This window comes from Bufo gargarizans, chromosome 2 (genome assembly GCF_014858855.1).
Source record: "Bufo gargarizans isolate SCDJY-AF-19 chromosome 2, ASM1485885v1, whole genome shotgun sequence".
Classification (NCBI taxonomy): Eukaryota; Metazoa; Chordata; class Amphibia; order Anura; family Bufonidae; genus Bufo; species Bufo gargarizans.
The window spans coordinates 719,323,521-719,345,559 of record NC_058081.1 but is presented as its reverse complement, the minus strand read 5'-3'; the positions used below and the strand labels follow the sequence as shown (position 1 = coordinate 719,345,559).

Here is a 22,039-nt window from a genome sequence, read left to right as displayed (position 1 = left end):
AGAAATTGCACCCGTGCTCCAAGACTCCGAGGAGTGTTGGTACTTAGCCATATTCGACGTCTATCATCCTAAAAAACCAAGGAAGATAAGAGTAGTATTTGACTTATGGTGCGAAAGTGTCTTGCTAAACTATGTCTTACTGTCTTGTCCAGACCTCAACAACAGATTTATGGAGGTACTTCTACGCTTCCGCAGGGATTCAGTAGCAGTTAAGGCCAACATACAGATGTAGCAGGGTTAACACACAAACTCTTAACTAAAATTTCTTAACTCATCACATTATCTTGAAACAAAAGTCATTGAAAAGCAATTGAAGGTGTTTGATTAAAGGGAGTCTTTCACCTAAAATGACCATGATAGAACACTAGCACCAGGATCTCCATTATTGTCCCCATATTAGAATGCTACTTACCATATTGCTGTCCGTCGCTGATTTTCGCTAAAAAAACATTTTTATTCAATATGGTAAATAGGCTCTGAAGGTGCCCAGGAGCGGTGTTCAAGCAGCCGGTGCCCAGGCCCCTCGTTGCTTTTCATACCAAATCCCTCCCCTTTCTCCCCTCTGGCCCGCCCTAGGTCCTTCAGAAATCCAGCGCCAGCGTCGTTCAAAAGATTTGCCGCGCCTGCGCACTTCATTCCCCATTATGGGCAGAGGCACAGGAGCGTTTAATGCGCATGTGCAGGCCCGTACATCTAGCCGGCCTTGTGTCTCTGCCCATAATGGGGAATGAAGTGCGCAGGCACGGCAAATCTTTTTAACGGCGCTGGCGCTGGATTTCTGAAGAACCTAGGGCGGGACGGAGGGGTGAAAGGGGAAGGATTTGGTATGAAAAGCGATGAGGGGCCTGGACACCGGACGCTTGAGCACCTTCTGAACCTAATTAACATATTGAATAAAAGGACAGCAATGTGGTAAGTAGCATTATAATATGGGGACGATAATGGAGATCCTTAGTGTTCTATAATGGTCATTTTAGGTGAAAGACTCCCTTTAACGCATTTAGTTTTTGATAACACGTCTCATAAACCATGTGTTTTAACTCTACTACATCCGTACAACAGATGTTCCACTACTTCCTCGTCAAGGAAGAACACAGAAACTACTTGAGGTTCTTCTGGTACCGTAAACACAACCCCAGGGAAGACATTGTGGAGTACCGAATAAGAGTGCACATCTTCAGAAACAGTCCTTCCTCTTCAGTCTCTATCTATATTCAGCCTGAGAGGGTAAAGCAAAGTATGGGTCGGATGTCAGGTCCTTTGTGGAAAAGGATTTTTATGTGGATGACTGCTTGAAATCCAATACAATTAGTCTCTTGAAAAGGGCCCAAGAAATGCTCGCTGTATCTAATTTGCACAAAATCACCTCCAACAGCCGTGAGTTAACGGAGGCCTTCTCAACCCCAGGATCATTCAAGTGATCTAAAAGACTAAGCTCTGCTGGCCATGGAGGTAAAAGCCTAAAGCCTCAAGAGCCAGGAGATTAGTTCCTCGGGTGAAGATAAGTCAGACTACAGAGTGAAAGGCAACATAAAGAAGAAGCCGTTATCCAGTCAGCCTGTCAGTACTGCAGTGAGAGAAACAAATATAGCAGGGTTGAGTTTGCCTGCCAGTTTAATGATAAAGCCTGCTGGAACCAAGACAAAGCCTGTAAACTGTTGGAAGAAATGTTTATGCAAGTAAAGCTGCTGTTGAACTTTATCTCAAGGTCTGGACTCAAGTTATTTCTTAAAATCCCTCAATTATTCCCCCTATTTATTGCTTCACGGCCAAAGCCTGGGGTCCAGCGGTATCCAGGTAGGAGCACTGTGACACACATAAAGAGACATTTTAGGCCACACTATACCACTCAGCATTCCTACTAAACCTGGGACAGTATATAAAGGGCCCTAGAGGGAGGCCGCCCGTTGCACTGTCATTGTAAATGTTATAGTACATGCTGTCCTATGCTTTATACTTCTACATGTTTTTGGTATTCTTGTAGTTTTACCACACATGTACAATCTCTCACTCCGCGCAGAGAGTACAACCTGTTGACCAATAAACAAGTTAGACTACAAAGAACAGGAAGAGTTTACTGTGTGAACGTGTATGAAGACAGAACAAGTGATGCAAGATAATCAGCTTGGAAAAATAAAACTTTCAGGTTACTTGCAAAGCCCTGCAGAGCAAGACAGACATGTTTTGTTCTTTAAAACCGACCATCTTGTTCCATTCATCTCAGGATATGTGGAGCCAAGAGGAAAGATAGAGAGGGGCGCATCAGAATGTCAATTTACTTATGTGGAATCTAAAATATGTGGAATCTAAAAGTACAGAACACATATAAATAGCCAGGAACATATGACTCACATGCGGAGAACAGAGTGCAGTTGGGATTGCCATAACATGACGTGCCCATCCTGATTTGTAGTTGCTGTAGGCGCATGCTGCCCAAGAAGTTACATTTAGATGCACAGTTATATGTCCAGGCCCAAATTTTTGCCATCTTATCACCTGCAAATAAACATAACAAAGTTTTGAGTTAAAAGAGGTTCTCTCTCCACTGGACCTTCTTGTTAATGGTTCTTTGACAAAACAAAACAACAACTGATCACACGATACCCCCTGCTGGGACCTCCAGCAATCAGCTCTGTGGGCATTCAATTTTCCAGCAGCAACTCCGCAGGGGAAATCAGGTATTACCCAGTGTCCATTCTAATTGGTGTAATGTCTGTTTAATAGAAGACAGAAGAGGTCCTCCAGAGTAAGAGATAATCTTAACCCCTTTTTGAAGAGCTGGCTGTGGACTAAAGATTCCGCAAATTGCAGCTGGGCCGGCGTACGTGTTTTGCGGATCCACAATTTGCAGATCCGCAAAACACTACGGTCGTGTAAATGTGGTCTAAGACAGCGTCAGAATGGCCCATCAGAGCACAGGAGAATCTGCTGACACTGTCACATGACTGCCTGCTGTCCATTCATGGCGCTGTGAGCGCAGCGCTGCTTGGATATTAAACCCGAGCTCCACAGTGGCACTGCCTGTGTGCATGTGCTGTTCGAGAGCAGACAGAGGGAGTGGAGGGGTGCGTTCTGCTGCCCCACTGTGTTATCGCTGGTGTTACATAGGACTGCAGGTGACATCGCTACTACATTATCTGTACTCAGAGTTTTCACTGTATTATCTGTGGTGTTACATAGGACTGCAGGTGACATCTACTGCATTATCTGTACTCAGAGAGCTATCACTGTGTTATCTGCGGTGTTACATAGGACTGCAGATGACATCTACTGCATTATCTGTACTCAGAGAGCTATCACTGTGTTATCTGCGGTGTTACATAGGACTGCAGATGACATCTACTGCATTATCTGTACTCAGAGAGCTATCACTGTGTTATCTTCCAAACCGTAAGTGACACGTCCGGATCGGAAGTAATGTGGACCAACTTCCGCGTGGATGCACATGGGGGACCAGATTACCATTACCTATAACTATATATATATATATTATGTCATTTTATGTATTTTATATGGTCCTGAGGAAGGGGACCTCTATGGTAATCCCCGAAACACGTGGAGCTTATTTCCTCATTAACTACTTTCCTGTTATTGGAGTCCTCTGATCCACCTTGCAGATCGGACGGGTGGTTGATATTCTACAGGCGACATCGGCAAAGGGAGCTGAGGGATGCAAGTGTCGTGAGTTTATCTTGCACCCCCTCCCTGGTGAAGTATTCCATGCGGTATACTGTAATTTTAACTCCAAGTTCTCTGACTGGTTAACAGATAAACGAGTCTGCCACTTTTATAAGCATCCCTAGCGTTTTTACCACTTAGTAACTTTCTATGTGGGCACTTGGTGTATATTGGCGCCTCACGCCTTTCTTCTTTGCATTTTATCACAGTCTCACACTGATTAATGAAGTCTGTTTAATTCTCTTTAGGCCTCATGCACACGACCGTTGTGTGCATCCGTGGCCGTTGTGCCGTTTTCCGTTTTATTTCGCGGACCCATTGACTTTCAATGGGTCCGTGGAAAAATCGGAAAATGCACCGTTTTGCAGCCGAGGCCGTGATCCGTGTATCCTGTCCGTCAAAAAAAATTTCACCTGTCCTATTTTTTTGACGGACAACGGTTCACGGACCCATTCAAGTCAATGGGTCCGTGAAAGAACACGGATGCACACAAGATTGGCATCCGTGTCCGTGATCCGTGGCCATAGGTTGCTTTCATACAGACGGATCCGAAGATCCGTCTGCATAAAAGCTTTTTCTGATCTAAGTTTTCACTTCGTGAAAACTCATTTCCAACAGTATATTCTAACACAGAAGCGTTCCCATGGTGATGGGGACGCTTCTAGTTAGAATACACTGCAAACTTGGTACAAGACTGCCCCCTGCTGCCTGGCACCACCCGATCTCTTACAGGGGGATATGATAGCACAATTAACCCCTTCAGGTGCGGCACCTAAAGGGGTTAATTGTACTATCATATTCTCCTGTAAGAGATCAGGGCTGCCAGGCAGCAGGGGGCAGACCCCCCCCTCCCCAGTTTGAATATCGTTGGTGGCACAGTGTGCGCCCACCATCGCCCCCCCCCTCCTCCCTCTATAGTTAAAAATCGTTGGTGGCACAGTGTGTGCCCACCATCGCCCCCCCCCTTCCTCCCTCTATAGTTAAAAATCGTTGGTGGCACAGTGTGTGCCCACCATCGCCCCCCCCCTTCCTCCCTCTATAGTTAAAAATCGTTGGTGGCACAGTGTGCACCCACCATCGGCCCCCCCTCTCTCTATAGTAGTAACAACCATTGGTGGCAGTGTGCGGCCTCCCATCTCCCCCCCCCCCCATCATTGGTGGCAGCGGAGTTCCGATCGGAGTCCCAGTTTAATCGCTGGGGCTCCGATCGGTAACCATGGCAACCAGGAAGCTACTGCAGCCCTGGTTGCCATGGTTACTTAGCAATAGTACAATAGTAGAAGATTCATACTTACCTGCTTGCTGCTGCGATGTCTGTGACCGGCCGGGAGCTCCTCCTACTGGTAAGTGACAGTTCTTTAGCAATGCACTGCACAGACCTTTCACTTACCAGTAGGTGGAGCTCCCGGCCGGTCACAGACATCGCAGCAGCAAGCAGGTAAGTATGAATCTTCTACAATTGTACTATTGCTAAGTAACCATGGCAACCAGGGATGCAGTAGCTTCCTGGTTGCCATGGTTACCGATCGGAGCCCCAGCGATTAAACTGGGACTCCGATCGGAACTCCGCTGCCACCAATGATGGGGGGGGGGAATGGGAGGCCGCACACTGCCACCAATGGTTGTTACTACTATAGAGAGAGGGGGGGCCGATGGTGGGCGCACACTGTGCCACCAACGATTTTTAACTATAGAGGGAGGAAGGGGGGGGCGATGGTGGGCACACACTGTGCCACCAACGATTTTTAACTATAGAGGGAGGAAGGGGGGGGGGCGATGGTGGGCGCACACTGTGCCACCAACGATATTCAAACTGGGGAGGGGGGTGTCTGCCCCCTGCTGCCTGGCAGCCCTGATCTCTTACAGGAGAATATGATAGTACAATTAACCCCTTTAGGTGCCGCACCTGATGGGGTTAATTGTGCTATCATATCCCCCTGTAAGAGATCGGGTGGTGCCAGGCAGTAGGGGGCAGTCTTGTACCAAGTTTGCAGTGTATTCTAACCTGAAGCGTCCCCATCACCATGGGAACGCCTCTGTGTTAGAATATACTGTCGGAAATGAGTTTCACGAAGTAGCTCATATCCGACAGTATATTCTAACGTAGAGGCGTTCCCATGGTGATGGGGACGCTTCAAGTTATGTTCGGGTGTCCGCCTGGCCGTGCGGAGGCAAGCGGATCCGTCCAGACTTATAATGTAAGTCAATGGGGACGGATCCGTTTGAAGATGACACACTGTGGCTCAATTTTCAAACGGATCCGTCCCCATTGACTTGCATTGTAATTCAGGACGGATCCGTTTGGCTCTGCACGGCCAGGCGGACGCCAAAACGACTTTTTTTTCATGTCCGTGGATCCTCCAAAAATCAAGGAAGACCCACGGACGAAAAAACGGTCACGGATCACGGACCCACGGACCCCGTTTTTGCGGACCGTGAAAAAAAACGGTCGTGTGCATGAGGCCTTAGTAGGTTGCTGCCTCGTCTTCCACCACTCCGCTCATCTATCTTACACAACAAGGACTTACTACCAGTGAACATCACCTTCTTTTGTCTCATTGGTGTCCCTCGCCTCCCCTTTCCCTTACTCCCAATATCTTTCCTCCGCCTGACTCATACCCTTTTTGCTTTTATGAATTTCTCCTAACTCAGAGGGGGCAGGGACAGCCTTCCACCTACTGAGTAGGGGAAAACACTTAGCTAGCTAACTCATGGACAGCTGTTGAAATCACAAGCATAACCTAGAAAATGCAGTAAACTCTTAGGCCTCATGCACAGGACCGCCGTGGCCGTATTGCGGCCCTCAAACAGCGGGTCCGCAATATGCGGGCACCGGCCGCGTGCTCACCGCATCACATATACGGGCCCATTCACTTGAATGGGTCCACAATCCGGAAGGTGCGGTGTGAAATGGAGGCACAGAACCCCACGGGCCACAGAAGCAATACGGAGTGCTTCCGTGGGGTCTCTCTCTGTGCCTCCAGACCGCAAAAAAAATAGAACTTGTTTTTTTGTAATGCGGATGGATCACAAACCTATTCAAGTCCCCAATGGAAAGAACAGCCGAGCATCGGCCGTGTGCATGAGGCCTTAACCCCTTAAAGACCGGGCCTATTTCCATTTTTTACGTTTAGGATTTTTCCTCCCTACGTTCCAATAGCCATAACTTTTTTATATTTCTGTTCACATAGTTATATGAGGGCTTATTTGTTGTGGGATAAGATGCATATTTTAATGGCATTATTTAATTTACCAAGTCTTGTATTAGAAAACAGGAAAATAAATTATCTGTGTGGCAAATAAAAAATAAAAAAAAATAGAATTCCTGCAAGTTTCTTGGGGTTTTGACATCACATTGTTCACAATGTACTGAAAATGACCTGACGTTCCTATCCTGTGACTAAATACCAATACGGCAATACCAAACTTGAATATATACCGTATATATATATATTTTTTTTACATTTTCTTTGCATTTGCTTACCATTTTCTGACAACCATAGCTTATTTATTTCAGTCTACTGAGCTGTGTAAGGGCTTGTTTTTTGTGTAACAAACTGTCGTTTTTATTGGTACCATTTTTGTAGTATGTAAGACTTTTTGATCACCGTTATTACATTTTTTGTGGAGACAAGATGACCAAAAAAATGGCAAATCATGTGTTTTTCATTTATTTTTCATTATGGCGTTCACCGCACAAGATTTTTTAAAAATATTTTAGTAGTTCAGATATTTTCGGATGCGGTGATACTCAATATGTTTAATTTTTTTTAATTGTTTATATATTTTATAGGTAAAATTGCGAAAGAGTGTGATTTAAACTTTTAATATATTGTGTTTTTTTTTTTTTTACTTTTAACTTATTTTTTTTAATAAATATTAGCCCCCTTAGGGGCTAGAACCTGAGATCTTTTGATCCCCTCCTCTATTCACCCAAATAGATCTCTATTAGGATTTTTACAGTCCCTATTCTGAGCCGTGCCTCGTGCATAGCTCAGTATGGAGAAAGCTATGGCAGGCCTGGAACATTTCAGCAGCGTCCAGGCTGCCATGGCAACCGATTGTAGCACTGCAATTTCACTGCTGGGGCCCTGATCGGAAGGAAGAGGGAGCCACAACGCTCTGCCGTCACTCACAAGTCCACCGATTAGCGTTGATCGTGGCACCTGAGGGGTTAAATAAAAGGGAAGGGGCAGGTGTCGGCTTATTGATGCAGCTAGCAACCGCAGTGTATGGAGTGGGCCCGCTGCAGAGGCCCGCTCCATACACACGTAGGCACATAACGCCATATATATATACGGCGCTATGGGTTAAGGTGGCCAGTAGAAACCCTTCTAGCAGTGATCCAATTAATAATTAACCCTTCTAGCAGTGATCCCCTGAGTCACTGTAGTGAGACAGTAGCATAGTTGACAAGGTTATAAAACAACATACACTGAACAAAATTATAAACGCAACACTTTCGGTTTTGCTCCCATTTTTCATGAGCTGAACTCAAAGATCTGAAATATTTTCTACAGACACAAAAGACCCATTACTCTCAAATAATGTTCACAAATCTGTAAAAATCTGTCTTAGTGAGCGCTTCTCCTTTGCCAAGATAATCCATCCCACCTCACAGGTGTGGTATATCCAGGTGCTGATTAGACAGCATGAATATTGCACAGGTATGCCTTAGGCTACTTTCACACTAGCGTTCATCGGTCTGCTCGTGAGCTCCGTTTGAAGGAGCTCACGAGCGGACCCGAACGCCTCCGTCCAGCCCTGATGCAGTCTGAATGGAGCGGATCCGCTCAGACTGCATCAGTCTGGCGGCGTTCAGCCTCTGCTCCGCACGGCCAGGCGGACAGCTGAACGCTGCTTGCAGTGTTCAGCTGTCCGCCTGGCCGTGCGGAGGCGAGCGGATCCGTTCAGACTTACAATGTAAGTCAATGGGAACGGATCCGCTTGAAGATGACACCATATGGCTCAATCTTCAAGCGGATCCGTCCCCCATTGACTTTACATTGAAAGTCTGAACGGATCCGCTCAGGCATCTTGCGCACTTAGAAATTTTTCTAAGTTATTAATGCAGACGGATCCGTACTGAACGGAGCCTCCGTCTGCATTAATATGATCGGATCCGTTCAGAACGGATCCGATCAAGCGCAAGTGTGACAGTAGCCTTAGACTGCCCACAATAGTAGACCAATCTGAAATGTGAGGTGGGATGGATTATCTCGGCTAAGGAGAAGTGCTCACTAATAGAGTTGAGCGAACACCTGGATGTTCGGGTTCGAGAAGTTCGGCCGAACTTCCCGGAAATGTTCGGGTTCGGGATCCGAACCCGACCCGAACTTCGCCCCGAACCCGAACCCCATTGAAGTCAATGGGGACACGAACTTTTCGGCACTAAAAAAGCAGTAAAACAGCCCAGGTTATAGCCTTTCCATATTTTTTTTATTCTTAGAAAGTCAGTATATATAGCATTGGTTTCCATTAGAGTTGAGCGAACACCTGGTTGATCGGGTTCGAGAAGTTCGGCCGAACTTCCCGGAAATGTTCAGGTTCGGGATCCGAACAGGACCCAAACTTTTTGGCACTAAAAAGGCTGTAAAACAGCCCAGGGAAGGGCTAGAGGGCTGCAAAAGGCAGCAAAATGTAGTTAAATCCCCTGCTAACAAATGTGGATAGGGAAATGAATAAAAATAAAAATAAAATAAATAAAAATTAACCAATATCAATTGGAGAGAGGTCCCATAGCAGAGAATCAGGCTTCATGTCACCCACCACTGGAACAGGCCACTGTCAAATATTTAGACCCCGGCACCCAGACAGAGGAGAGAGGTCCCATAGCAGAGAATCAGGCTTCATGTCATAGCAGAGAATCATGCTTCATGTCACCCAACACTGGAACAGGCCACTGTCAGATATTTTTAGGCCCTGGCACCCAGACAGAGGAGAGAGGTCCCATAGCAGAGAATCAGGCTTCATGTCATAGCAGAGAATCATGCTTCATGTCACCCAACACTGGAACAGGCCACTGTCAGATATTTTTAGGCCCCGGCACCCAGACAGAGGAGAGAGGTCCCATAGCAGAGAATCAGGCTTCATGTCATAGCAGAGAATCATGCTTCATGTCACCCACCACTGGAACAGGCCATTGTCAGATATTTTTAGGCCCCGGCACCCAGACAGAGGAGAGAGGTCCCATAGCAGAGAATCAGGCTTCATGTCACTCACCACTGGAACAGGCCACTGTCAGAAATTTTTAGGCCCCGGCACCCAGACAGAGGAGAGAGGTCCCATAGCAGAGAATCAGGCTTCATGTCATAGCAGAGAATCAGGCTTCATGTCACCAAACACTGGAACAGGCCACTGTCAGATATTTTTAGGCCCCGGCACCCAGACAGAGGAGAGGTTCATTCAACTTTGGGTTGCCCCGCAATATAATGGTAAAATGAAAATAAAAAAAGGATTGAATGAGGAAGTGCCCTGGAGTAAAATAATATATGGTTAAGGGGAGGTAGTTATAAATGTCTAATCTGCACAAGGGACGGACAGGTCCTGTGGGATCCATGCCTGGTTCATTTTTATGAACGTCAGCTTGTCCACATTGGCTGTAGACAGGAGGGTGCGTTTGTCTGTAATGACGCCCCCTGCCGTGCTGAATACACGTTCAGACAAAACGCTGGCCGCCGGGCAGGCCAGCACCTCCAAGGCATAAAAGGCTTGCTCTGGCCACATGGACAATTTGGAGACCCAGAAGTTGAATGGGGCCGAACCATCAGTCAGTACGTGGAGGGGTGTGCACACGTACTGTTCCACCATGTTAGTGAAATGTTGCCTCCTGCTAACACGTTCCGTATCAGGTGGTGGTGCAGTTAGCTATGGCATGTTGACAAAACTTTTCCACATCTCTGCCATGCTAACCCTGCCTTAAGAGGAGCTGGCCGTGACACAGCTGCGTTGGCGACCTCTTGCTCCTCCTCTGCCTTCGCCTTGGGCTTCCACTTGTTCCCCTGTGACATTTGGGAATGCTCTCAGTAGCGCGTTTACCAATGTGCGCTTGTACTCGAGCATCTTCCTATCACGCTCCAGTGCAGGAAGTAAGGTGGGCACATTGTCTTTGTACCGGGGATCCAGCAGGGTGGCAACCCAGTAGTCCGCACACGTTAAAATGTGGGCAACTCTGCTGTCGTTGCGCAGGCACTGCAGCATGTAGTCGCTCATGTGTGCCAGGCTGCCCAGAGGTAAGGACAAGCTGTCCTCTGTGGGAGGCGTATCGTCATCGTCCTGCGTTTCCCCCTAGCCACGCACCAGTGATGGGCCCGAGCTGCGTTGGGTGCCACCTCGCTGTGAACATGCTTCATCCTCATCCTCCTCTACCTCCTCCTCATCCTCATCCTCCTCGTCCTCCAGTAGTGGGCCCTGGCTGGCCACATTTGTACCTGGCCTCTGCTGTTGCAAAAAAACTCCCTCTGAGTCACTTCGAAGAGACTGGCCTGAAAGTGCTAAAAATGACCCCTCTTCCTCCTCCTCCTCCTTCTGGGCCACCTCCACTTCCATCATCGCCCTAAGTGTTTTCTCAAGGAGACATAGAAGTGGTATTGTAACGCTGATAACGGCGTCATCGTCACTGGTCATGTTGGTGGTGTACTCGAAACAGCACAGCAGGGCACACAGGTCTCGCATGGAGGCCCAGTCATTGGTGGTGAAGTGGTTCTGTTCCGCAGTGCGACTGACCCGTGCGTGCTGCAGCTGAAACTCCACTATGGCCTGCTGCTGCTCGCACAGTCTGTCCAGCATGTGCAAGGTGGAGTTCCACCTGGTGGGCACGTCGCATATGAGGCGGTGAGCGGGAAGGCCGAAGTTACGCTGTAGCGCAGACAGGTGAGCAGCGGCAGGATGTGAACGCCGGAAGCGCGAACAGACGACCCGCACTTTATGCAGCAGCTCTGACGTGTCGGGGTAGTTGTGAATGAACTTCTGCACCACCAAATTCAGCACATGCGCCAGGCAAGGGATGTGCGTCTAACCGGCTAGTCCCAGAGCTGCAACGAGATTTCGCCAATTATCGCACACCACCAGGCCGGGCTTGAGGCTCACCGGCAGCAACCCCTCGTCGGTCTGTTGTTCTATACCCCGCCACAACTCCTGTGCGGTGTGGGGCCTGTCCCCCAAACATATGAGTTTCAGAATGGCCTGCTGACGTTTACCCTGGGCTGTGCTGAAGTTGGTGGTGAAGGTGTGTGGCTGACTGGATGAGCAGATGGAAGAAGAGGAGGTGGAAGCCGAGTAGGAGGAGGAGGCAACAGGAGGCAAAGAATGTTGCCCTGCGATCCTTGGCGGCGGAAGGACGTGCGCCAAACAGCTCTTTGCCTGGGGCCCAGCCGCCACTACATTTACCTAGTGTGCAGTTAGGGAGATATAGCGTCCCTGGCCGTGCTTACTGGACCACGTATCTGTGGTTGGGTGGACCTTGCCACAGATGGCGTTGCGCAGTGCACACTTGATTTTTTCGGATACTTGGTTGTGCAGGGAAGGCACGGCTCTCTTGGAGAAGTAGTGCCGGCTGGGAACAACATACTGTGGGACAGCAAGCGACATGAGCTGTTTGAAGCTGTCTGTGTCCACCAGCCTGAATGACAGCATTTCATAGGCCAGTAGTTTAGAAATGCTGGCATTCAGGGCCAGGGATCGAGGGTGGCTAGGTGGGAATTTACGCTTTCTCTCAAATGTTTGTGAGATGGAGAGCTGAACGCTGCCGTGTGACATGGTTGAGATGCTGGGTGACAGAGGTGGTGGTGGTGTTGGTGGTACATCCTATGTTTGCTGGGCGGCAGGTGCCAACGTTCCTCCAGAGGCGGAGGAAGAGGCTGAGGCGGGAGCAGCAGAAGAGGCCGAGGCGGCAGCAGCAGAAGAGGTAGCAGGGGGAGCCTGAGTGAGTTCCTTGTTTTTAAGGTGTTTACTCCACTGCAGTTCATGCTTTGCATGCAGGTGCCTGGTCATGCAGGTTGTGCTAAGGTTCAGAACGTTAATGCCTCGCTCCATGCTCTGATGGCACAGCGTGCAAACCACTCGGGTCTTGTCGTCAGCACATTGTTTGAAGAACAGCCATGCCAGGGAACTCCTTGAAGATGCCTTTGGGGTGCTGGGTCCAAGATGGCGGTGGCCAGTAGCAGACGGACTCTCTTGGCGGCGGGTGTTCTGCTTTTGCCCACTGCTCCCTCTGTTGCTACGCTGTTGGTTGGTCTCACCACTGCCTCTTTCTCCGAATTCTGAAAGTCAGTGGCACGACCTTCATTCCATGTGGGGTCTAGGACCTCATCGTCCCCTGCATCGTCTTCCACCCAGTCTTCCTCCCTGACCTCCTGTTCAGTCTGCACACTGCAGAAAGACGCAGCAGTTGGCACCTGTGTTTCGTCATCATCAGAGATGTGCTGAGTTGGTATTCCCATGTCCTCATCATAAGAAAACATAAGTGGTTGTGCGTTAGTGCATTCTATCTCTTCCACCCCTGGGGAAGGGCTAGGTGGATGCCCTTGGGAAACCCTGCCAGCAGAGTCTTCAAACAGCATAAGAGACTGCTGCATAAGTTGAGGCTCAGACAGTTTCCCTGATATGCATGGGGGTGATGTGACAGACTGATGGGGTTGGTTTTCATGCGCCATCTGTGCGTTTTCTGCAGAAGACTGGGTGGGAGATAATGTGAACATGCTGGATCCACTGTCGGCCACCCAATTGACTAATGCCTGTACCTGCTCAGGCCTTACTATCCTTAGAACGGCATTGGGCCCCACCAAATATCGCTGTAAATTCTGCTGGCTACTGGGACCTGAGGTAGTTGGTACACTAGGACGTGTGGCTGTGGCAGAACGGCCACGTCCTCTCCCAGCACCAGATGGTCAACTAACAACACCAGAACGACGACCGCGTCCGCGTCCCTTACTAGATGTTTTCCTCATTGTTACCGTTCACCACAATAAGAAAAAAATTATTTGGCCCAATGTATTGAATTCAAATTCAGGCCTTTTTTTTACAGACAACTAACACTATCTGGCTATCTATTTAGGTACCGTATTACACTAATACAGGCACAACAGTAACGACAGATTTAGCTGAATATAAATTGTAGGCCTAGTAGTTAGGCGCTGGGTGACAGGTATACGTTTACGGACAGAATGAAACTTGGAAATGCACGGTAGCGTGTGAAGTTATTGAGGATGACCCTATCCGCACCTTCAATCTAATATACCCTTTTATGGATAGATTTAACCTTGGCCTGATAGTAGTTCGCTAAATTTGTGGTTTCTGCTCTAAGTTGGGAATTGTATTCAACCCAGAACAAAAACTGTGCTTTGGCGGACACTAAATAGATTGACCAGCCACAGCAGTATCAACAGATTTAGATGAATATAAATTGTAGGCCTAGTATTTAGGTGCTGGGTGAAAGGTATACGCTTACGGACAGAATTATTTAAACTTGGAAATGCACGGTAGCGTGTGAAGTTATTGAGGATGACACTATCCGCACCTTCAATCTAATATACCCTTTTATGGATCAATTTAACCTTGGCCTACTACAGCAGAAAAAAAATATTTAGGGGATTGCTAAGTTGGGAATTGTATTCAACCCAGAACAAAAACTGTGCTTCGGCAGACAGCAGACAGTATTACAATTGGCTAGCCACAGCTGAAACACCAGATTTAGGGTACTGCTATTTTGGCCAATTGTATTTTACCCCTCAATAAAATAGCAAGCACAGCCAAGCCCCTGATGTAGGATTTAGCCAAAAAATAACCACACTATTGATGGTTAAATGGACTTGGTGGCAGCTTGTGCTGGCGCACCACAAGACACAAAATGGCCGCCGATTACCCAAGAAAAAAGTGACATAAAAACGCTCTGGGCAGCCTAAAAACAGTGAGCAATTCAATAGCAGCAGTTCAATCATCCATAGCTGCAGATCGATCTCTGAATGAAGTCCTTTGGAGGAGTTAATTACTGCCTTATCTCGTCCTAACAGTCGCAGCTGCAACCTCTCCCTATGCTGATCAGAGCAGAGTGACGTGCGGCGCTATATGACTCCAGCTTAAATAGAGGCTGGGTCACATGCTGCACTGGCCAATCACAGCCATGCCAATAGTAGGCATGGCTGTGATGGCTTCTTGGGGCAAGTAGTATGACGCTTGTTCATTGGCGTCTTTGCAGCCTTTCAAAAAGCGCCAAGAAAGCGCCGAACACCGAACCCGAACCCGGACTTTTACGAAAATGTTCGGGTTCGGGTCTGTGTCACGGACACCCGAAAATTCGGTACGAACCCGAACTATACAGGTTGGGTTTGCTCATCCCTACTCACTAACACAGATTTAGACAGATTTGTGAACAATATTTGAGAGTAATGGGTAGAAGTGGGACGACGAATCTGTCGAATCCACAAATCCCTCGAATCTAACAAGATTCAAGGGATTTGTGGACTTGAATCCCGACCTATTTTGTAGAATTCAAATCCGACGAATCCCAACAGTGGGGATCGGTAAAGTCCCTGTATTCTAATGCACCAGCCCCGCACATTGTTGTATAATCTTATTCTTATCTAGCCTGTAGGCATTATTAATAATAATTATTTGTAATCCAGCTGTATTACTTACAGCAAAGTTCTGTAGCAGGGAGGAGAAAGGCGCGTCACTCACTACGTCACGCGCCCGCGCTGCCTGCTTCCTTCATAAAGTGGGTGGTGCAGGTGCATGACGTAGTGAGTGACGCCTCGCCCACCCGTCCTCCCCGCCTGCCTCCTGCCTGCCTCCTCCCTGCTACGGAACTTAGCTGTAAGTAATACAGCTGGATTACAAATGATTATTATTAACAATGCCTACAGGTTAGATAAGATTAGCATTATACAACAGTGAGCCGGGCCGGTGCATTAGACTACAGGGACTGCACCGATCCCCGCTGTCATTACTAATCCAGATGCCGGCCCCCAGCCCCTGTATTGGGGGTCATTCACACTGCTGGGACACTGTTATGGGGGGATCTGTGGATGGCACATAGCATAAGATGCATAAGTGTCATCCACAGATTCCCCCATCACAGTACCATCCAGAGATCCCCATAACACTGCCATCCAGAGATCCCCCATAACAGTGCCATCCAAAGATCCCCCATAACAGTGCCATCTACAGATCCCCCCCATAGCAGTGTCATCCACAGATCCCCCCAATAGCAGTGTCATCCACAGATTCCCCCCATAGCAGTGTCATCCACAGATTCCCCCCATAGCAGTGTCATCCACAGATTCCCCCCATAGCAGTGCCATCCACAGATCTCCCCCATAACAGTGTCATCCACAAATCTCCCCCATAACAGTGTCATCCACAGATCCCCCCATAAGTGTTTGGATCACTTTGTTTCTTACACCGTTCACACAATTCTTATGTACAGATTCAAAGGTTTCGAGATTCAAAAGATTTGATAGATTCGAGAACATTTTTGGATTAACAAAAAAATTGGATTCGTCCCACCTCATGTAATGGGTCTTTTGTGTCTGTAGAAGATGTTTCAGATCTTTGAGTTCAGCTCATGCAAAATGGGAGCAAAACCGAATGTGTTGCGTTTATATTTTTGTTCAGTGTATATTTGTCTCCTTTCTTACCTCCCATCTTTATGTGGACATGTGTCCTTATTTACCAAGATGAGTGGTGCCGGATAACAAGGCATAAAAAACATAAAACTTTTATGCTACTCGCAGAAGCCTTACAGAGTCACACAAATTATTTCTTTAACCTCTTAAGGACTCAGCCCTATTTCACCTTACGGATTTGGCCTTTTTTTGCAAATCTGACCAGTGTCACTTTAGGTGCTGATAACTTTGAAACTGACTTATCCAGGCCATTCTGAGATTCTTTTTTCATCACATATTGTACTTCATGACACTGGTAAAATGGAGTAAAATAAAAATGGTGCAAGTTTCCCTGAACGCATCTGGACCTAATCCGTCACGCTCGTGGGAAAAGGGCCTTCCTTACCTTTCCTGTTGACTTGACATATTGTGAGATGAACAGAGCAAGATGACCGGTTTTAACCCCTTAGGGACGCATGACGTACCGGTACGTCATGAGTTTAAAATGCGATTGCGGTGCTGCGGGGGTTAATCGGAACAGGATGCCCGCTGAAATCATTCAGCGGGCATCCTGTCACAACGCCGGGGGGGAGGGTTATATGACCCCCCGTATCGGCGATCGCAGCAAACCGCAGGTCAATTCAGACCTGCGGTTTGCAGCGCTTTCTGCAGTTTCTGATCCCTGCGGTCCCTGACAGCGGGGATCAGAAACTTTAAAATGCCCCCGCCCGCCTCCTCTTGAATATTCATTGGTGTCCATGAATTGCTGACAGTCTGGTATAAACGGCTGACATCTGTGTTGTGATGTCAGCCGTTTAACCCTTTCCATACCACGGAATGTAGAACATGCTGCATTTTTCACACAAGTGATGCGTGAAAAAAAAAACGCTCATATACACAGACCCATTGGAATGAATGGGTCAGGATTCAGTGCGGGTGCTATGCGTTGACGTCACACGTTGCACCCGCACGGAGAACTCGCTCGTGTGAAAGGGGCTGTGCTAGTAAACCTGGAGCCCTAGAGACAAGGAACTATTTTCTTTGCCAAACTACAAGTATATGTATAAAAAGACAGAAATAGATGACTTACATGCAGGACTAGAAATATTGCACTCTTTCGAGTTACAATGTGATGCGAATATCCTGATTTTTTCTTTCTGCGCGCTCGTGCTGTCCAAGGGGTTACATTCAGATAGCGGTGGAGGTGACTTGCCCAAAAATGAGTCATTCTTTCCACCTACAAAGAAACATAACAATTTTTTTTTTCTTTCCAAAATCATAAAAGGAATTCTTTAACAGGTTTTCCACTTTGGAACTGTTGGTTAGAAGGACTCTTTGACAAGAGAATAATGGATACTAAGCAGGTGGCTCACTCAGGTTTATCACGATCGGTGCACAGGTTGAAAGAAACACCCCTAGTTCTGATTGATATATGAATATGGAATAGAACCGGCACTCAGAACATTGGGAATTAACGTGGGACCGAGGTGTATGGTTAAAAAATTTATTAAACAGTATACCCTGTGTACACTGGGTTAAAAATACTTATAAAATATGACAATAAAAACATCTATTTAAACACACTGCCCATGTAATTCTCTATGCCAAAGAAAGCTGCATCCGTATCTTCCCCAGTGGGTCCGACTCGTTGGATCACAGCCGTCTGTGGCGAAGTGAATCAGGGCTAATTGTATTCCAATTGCGGTATACAAATTGCATATAATACGTGCATACAAATCAAATGTGTAATATAAATACACTGTATAAAAAATGTCACAATGCAAAACGCAAATGCTGGCTCGTTCGGGTGTTATTTTTTCTTATAGTATCGAGATTGTCCATCCGCTGTAATTGTCTCAAAATACCGAGTGTACTGGATAATTTTTCAGTTGTCCAGCAGGTCTGTGTTACACACTTATTTATGTCGTTTTTGTTGTTCAACAATATGGTGCAACTCCACTTATCTTAGAATTGTTTGTACTCACTGTGGTCTCAATGTAGCCAGGGTTACTGCCGTGGCGTCCCACGCTTCAACCTTTCTCCGCTGTAGCTGTGGTGTTTCCGGTTCTGTCCAAGTCTCGTCTCTAATCTCGCGACAGACCTATCTCAGCAGCTATACTTTCGTGAGTCTTACACCAATTCTTGTATCGAATGTGGCAAATCCACGTCTTTGTCATTTTTTGTCTTTCAGTACATGGCCATGCACCGCCGGGATGTTTGTCTCACAGGTATTACGCCAGACGCGTTTCGAGATGTCTAATCTGAAGATTAGATTTGTATGCACGTATTATATGCAATTTGTATACCGCAATTGGAATACAATTAGCCCTGATTCACTTCGCCACAGACGGCTGTGATCCAACGAGTCGGACCCACTGGGGAAGATACGGATGCAGCTTTCTTTGGCATAGAGAATTACATGGGCAGTGTGTTTAAATATATGTTTTTATTGTCATATTTTATAAGTATTTTTAACCCAGTGTACACAGGGTATACTGTTTAATACATTTCTTAACCATACACCTCGGTCCCACGTTAATTCCCAATGTTCTGAGTGCCGGTTCTATTCCATATTCTTTGACAAGAGGCCGGTCACAAAGTGCCCCACTGCTGGGCGCTCCAGTGATCAGCTATAATCTGTGGGGGAACCTAGTTGTACAAGTTCAACTTCCCTGCAGCACCTCTACAGAAAGTATTAGCCAATCTCCATTCACAAAAATGCACTGTATAATGTATAGTCTTATGTACACGCAGTCTTACCCTTCGGGCCTCGATCCACTTAGCTGACTAATTCAACAGGGAGCTGACTAATTCAAAGAAGGCATGACACTTTGCCATGGGCCACGAAGGCCTAGAGAATAAGGCTGTGAAGGTTCTCATGTGTGGATGACACTTGGGTTAAAATTCATAAACAAGAGTTACAGGCTTTCACCGACCACATCAACTCAGTGGATCATAACATCGATTTCACGCGGGAAGATATGCAGAACAACAAGCTGGCGTTTCTGGACTGTCTTATAACAGTGGAAGAGGGAAGGAAGCTGGGAATAGAGGTCTATAGAAAACCAACACACACAGACCAGTACCTGCTATTTGATTCCCACCATCCTCTAGACCACAAACTGGGAGTCATCCAGACTCTACACCACCGGGCAGAGAAAATCCCCACCAGCACAGAGGCCAAGGCGAAGGAACTCAAACACATCAGAGGGGCACTTAAAACTTGTGGGTATCCAGTTTGGGCCTTTGTCAAAACAGAAGTAAGGAGAAGAAAGACCACCAAGACTACCAGTGAGGGCGAGAAGCATGACAGACGCAAGAATATGGTTATCCCATATGCAGCTGGGGTGTCTGAGAAACTCAAAAGGATTTTTAATAAGCATCACATTCCTAATAAGCAACACACTGAGGCAACAACTGGTTCACCCCAAAGACCCAACGCCTAAACACAAGATGGAAAACATTGTGTAAGCAGTCCAGTGCAATGAGGAATGCTCACAACTGTATATCGGTGAAACAAAACAACAACTACATCAGCTTATGGCTCAGCAGAGAAGAGCCAAAACCTCTGGTCAAGATTCAGCCGTGTACTTACATCTAAAAGGAACAGGTCACACCTTTGAAGATAGTCAAGTACGTGTTTTGGATAAGGAGGCCAATTGGTACAAACGAGGCGTGAAGGAGGCCATCTACGTAAAAATGGAGAACCCAAGCTTGAATAGGGGTGGGGGGGTTAGACATCTATTGTCTGCCACGTATAATGCTGTCTTGACACCTTTTTCTGGGAAGTCTTTATCACCTACTGACTCCAATTAGGATAATGGAATCAACACCTTTGACCCAATGCTGGGTATAATTACCAGATGTGGATTCAGTTACATATTTATTCCCAGAATTTTTGTACAATCACTCAGAATTGAGAAAGAGTGAAACGTTTTCAAGAAATCTACAGTACGTCCAGTTGCCTTGATTTATTCTTTACAGATATATACCTAGAGAATAAGGCACATATTCCAGAGACCAATTTCCTAGCACTTATCAAATGGAGAGTCAAGAAAAAGGGGAGGAAGGTAGGGGATGTGCAAGGAGCCCCTGGGGAGCAGTTGTAGAGGATGGGAGTGGTAGTGACCCTGATGTAGTGATGTGGTGTTGCAGTGTCCTACCTCAGGCTGTTGCTCCCAGGGGTTCAATGCAGTGAGAAAGATGATGGAGAAAGGAACCAGGCACAGAGGGTTAAACAAGGAACTTTTAGCAATACACTCAGAAACTTGCTAGCTGATGTGGTCTCTCTCTGGATTCCTTTCCCTAGGACTTTACTATAGTAGCTGTGACTGTAGGTGTCCACTATAAGATAATAATAATAATAATAATAATAATAATAATAATAATATGTATTTATATAGCGCCATCCTATTCCGCAGCACTTTACAAATTCATATGGTTCATGTACAAAACAAATGTAACTGGCTAAAATACAACTGAGATGGACCAACACTAGGATTCAGGGCCCTACTCCAAGAGCTTACAATCTATGAGGAATTGGGGGTGACACATAAGGTAGTTGATTGTGATAAGTAGGATTTGAGCCATTATTGAACTGACAGGAGTGGTGCCGGACGATCTGCTTCAGGTTTGGGACTGTTGGAGGATCGGGTTCAGGCCAGAGGAGTTGGTGGGGGAGAGATTTACTCAGGGAAAAGTATTTTAGGTAGCTTGATAAGCCTTCCTAAATAGATGTGTTTTTAAGGCACATTTAAAGGTGGAGAAGTTGCGAATTGACCATGTATCCTGGGGCAGAAAATTCCAGAGAGTAGGTGCAGCTCGAGAAAAGTCTTGAAGACGGGAGTGAGAGGTAAAATTATGGAGGTTATTAAAGGGTTTCTGTCATAAAAAAATGGGTATTAAGCTGGCTGGCATTAGCGATGTGCTAATGTCAGCTGAACATAACTATATTAGTGACATCTCCCTGTGTGCCACCGTTATTGAGTACTTGAGTCTCTCTGTTAATAACAGGTGCAATACAGGTGCTGTGTTGGTGGTGGTGGTAGTAGCAGCACCTGTATTGGTAGTGGTGATAGTATGTGCAATGGTAGCAACAGTGGCACTCTGAGCAAACACAAAGTCAAAAGGTGGAAGGGGGAACAAGGATCCCATCATAAATATGATAAAAGTAACGAGGAGGATGAGGACTATAATGACTATTGTGTGTTGGAGATGGATCAGGTGTCACGGACGGTGTACAGGAAACAAGACAAAGCAACATGCATATATGACTCACAGGATCCAAAGCTAAGGAACCAAAAGGGAGACCCCTGCACAAGACCTAGCACTTTCCCTTGCTGCTCACCCTTTGCAAAGATCCCAAAGGTGGATGGTTGCATATCCACGTACCTCGACTATATAACCCCTGAACACCCTACAATAGTGAGGGGACACGACCACCGGCTCCCTACACCAGAAACGGAGGGAGTCAGGGTCACCTGGGATCCAGCAAACAGGAAATAACAGATAGATGTACAGCACTTAACTTTGTAGCAGACTAGGGAACAAGATCAGCATGCACACACACTCCAGGAAGAAGTATAAGCCGCCCAGTAAAGCATTCTGGGGAGGAATTTAAAGGGAAGCAATCAGTCCAACTACATGACAGCTGAGAGAGGCTAACGAGATGAGGAACTGAATACCACAACAAAGAAAACTCAAGGAGGAGGTTCTGAAAGGCCTCTGTCAGAGCTTCTCAGCTGTCTGGTTGTGACATC

The 22,039-nt window shown here is 46.8% G+C and overlaps 1 protein-coding gene across 1 annotated transcript in view; it reads right to left on the bottom strand.

The window, feature by feature from the left end:
• Positions 1 to 22,039, bottom strand: part of LOC122929134 — a 122,685-nt gene that overhangs the window by 79,759 nt on the left and 20,887 nt on the right. Inside the window, exons 3-4 of the mRNA XM_044282628.1 lie at positions 17,371 to 17,517; positions 2,353 to 2,496 (exon numbers count right to left, since the gene is read on the bottom strand). Coding sequence (XP_044138563.1) covers positions 2,353 to 2,496; positions 17,371 to 17,517 — 291 coding nt within the window. The remainder of the gene's footprint in view (positions 1 to 2,352; positions 2,497 to 17,370; positions 17,518 to 22,039) is intronic.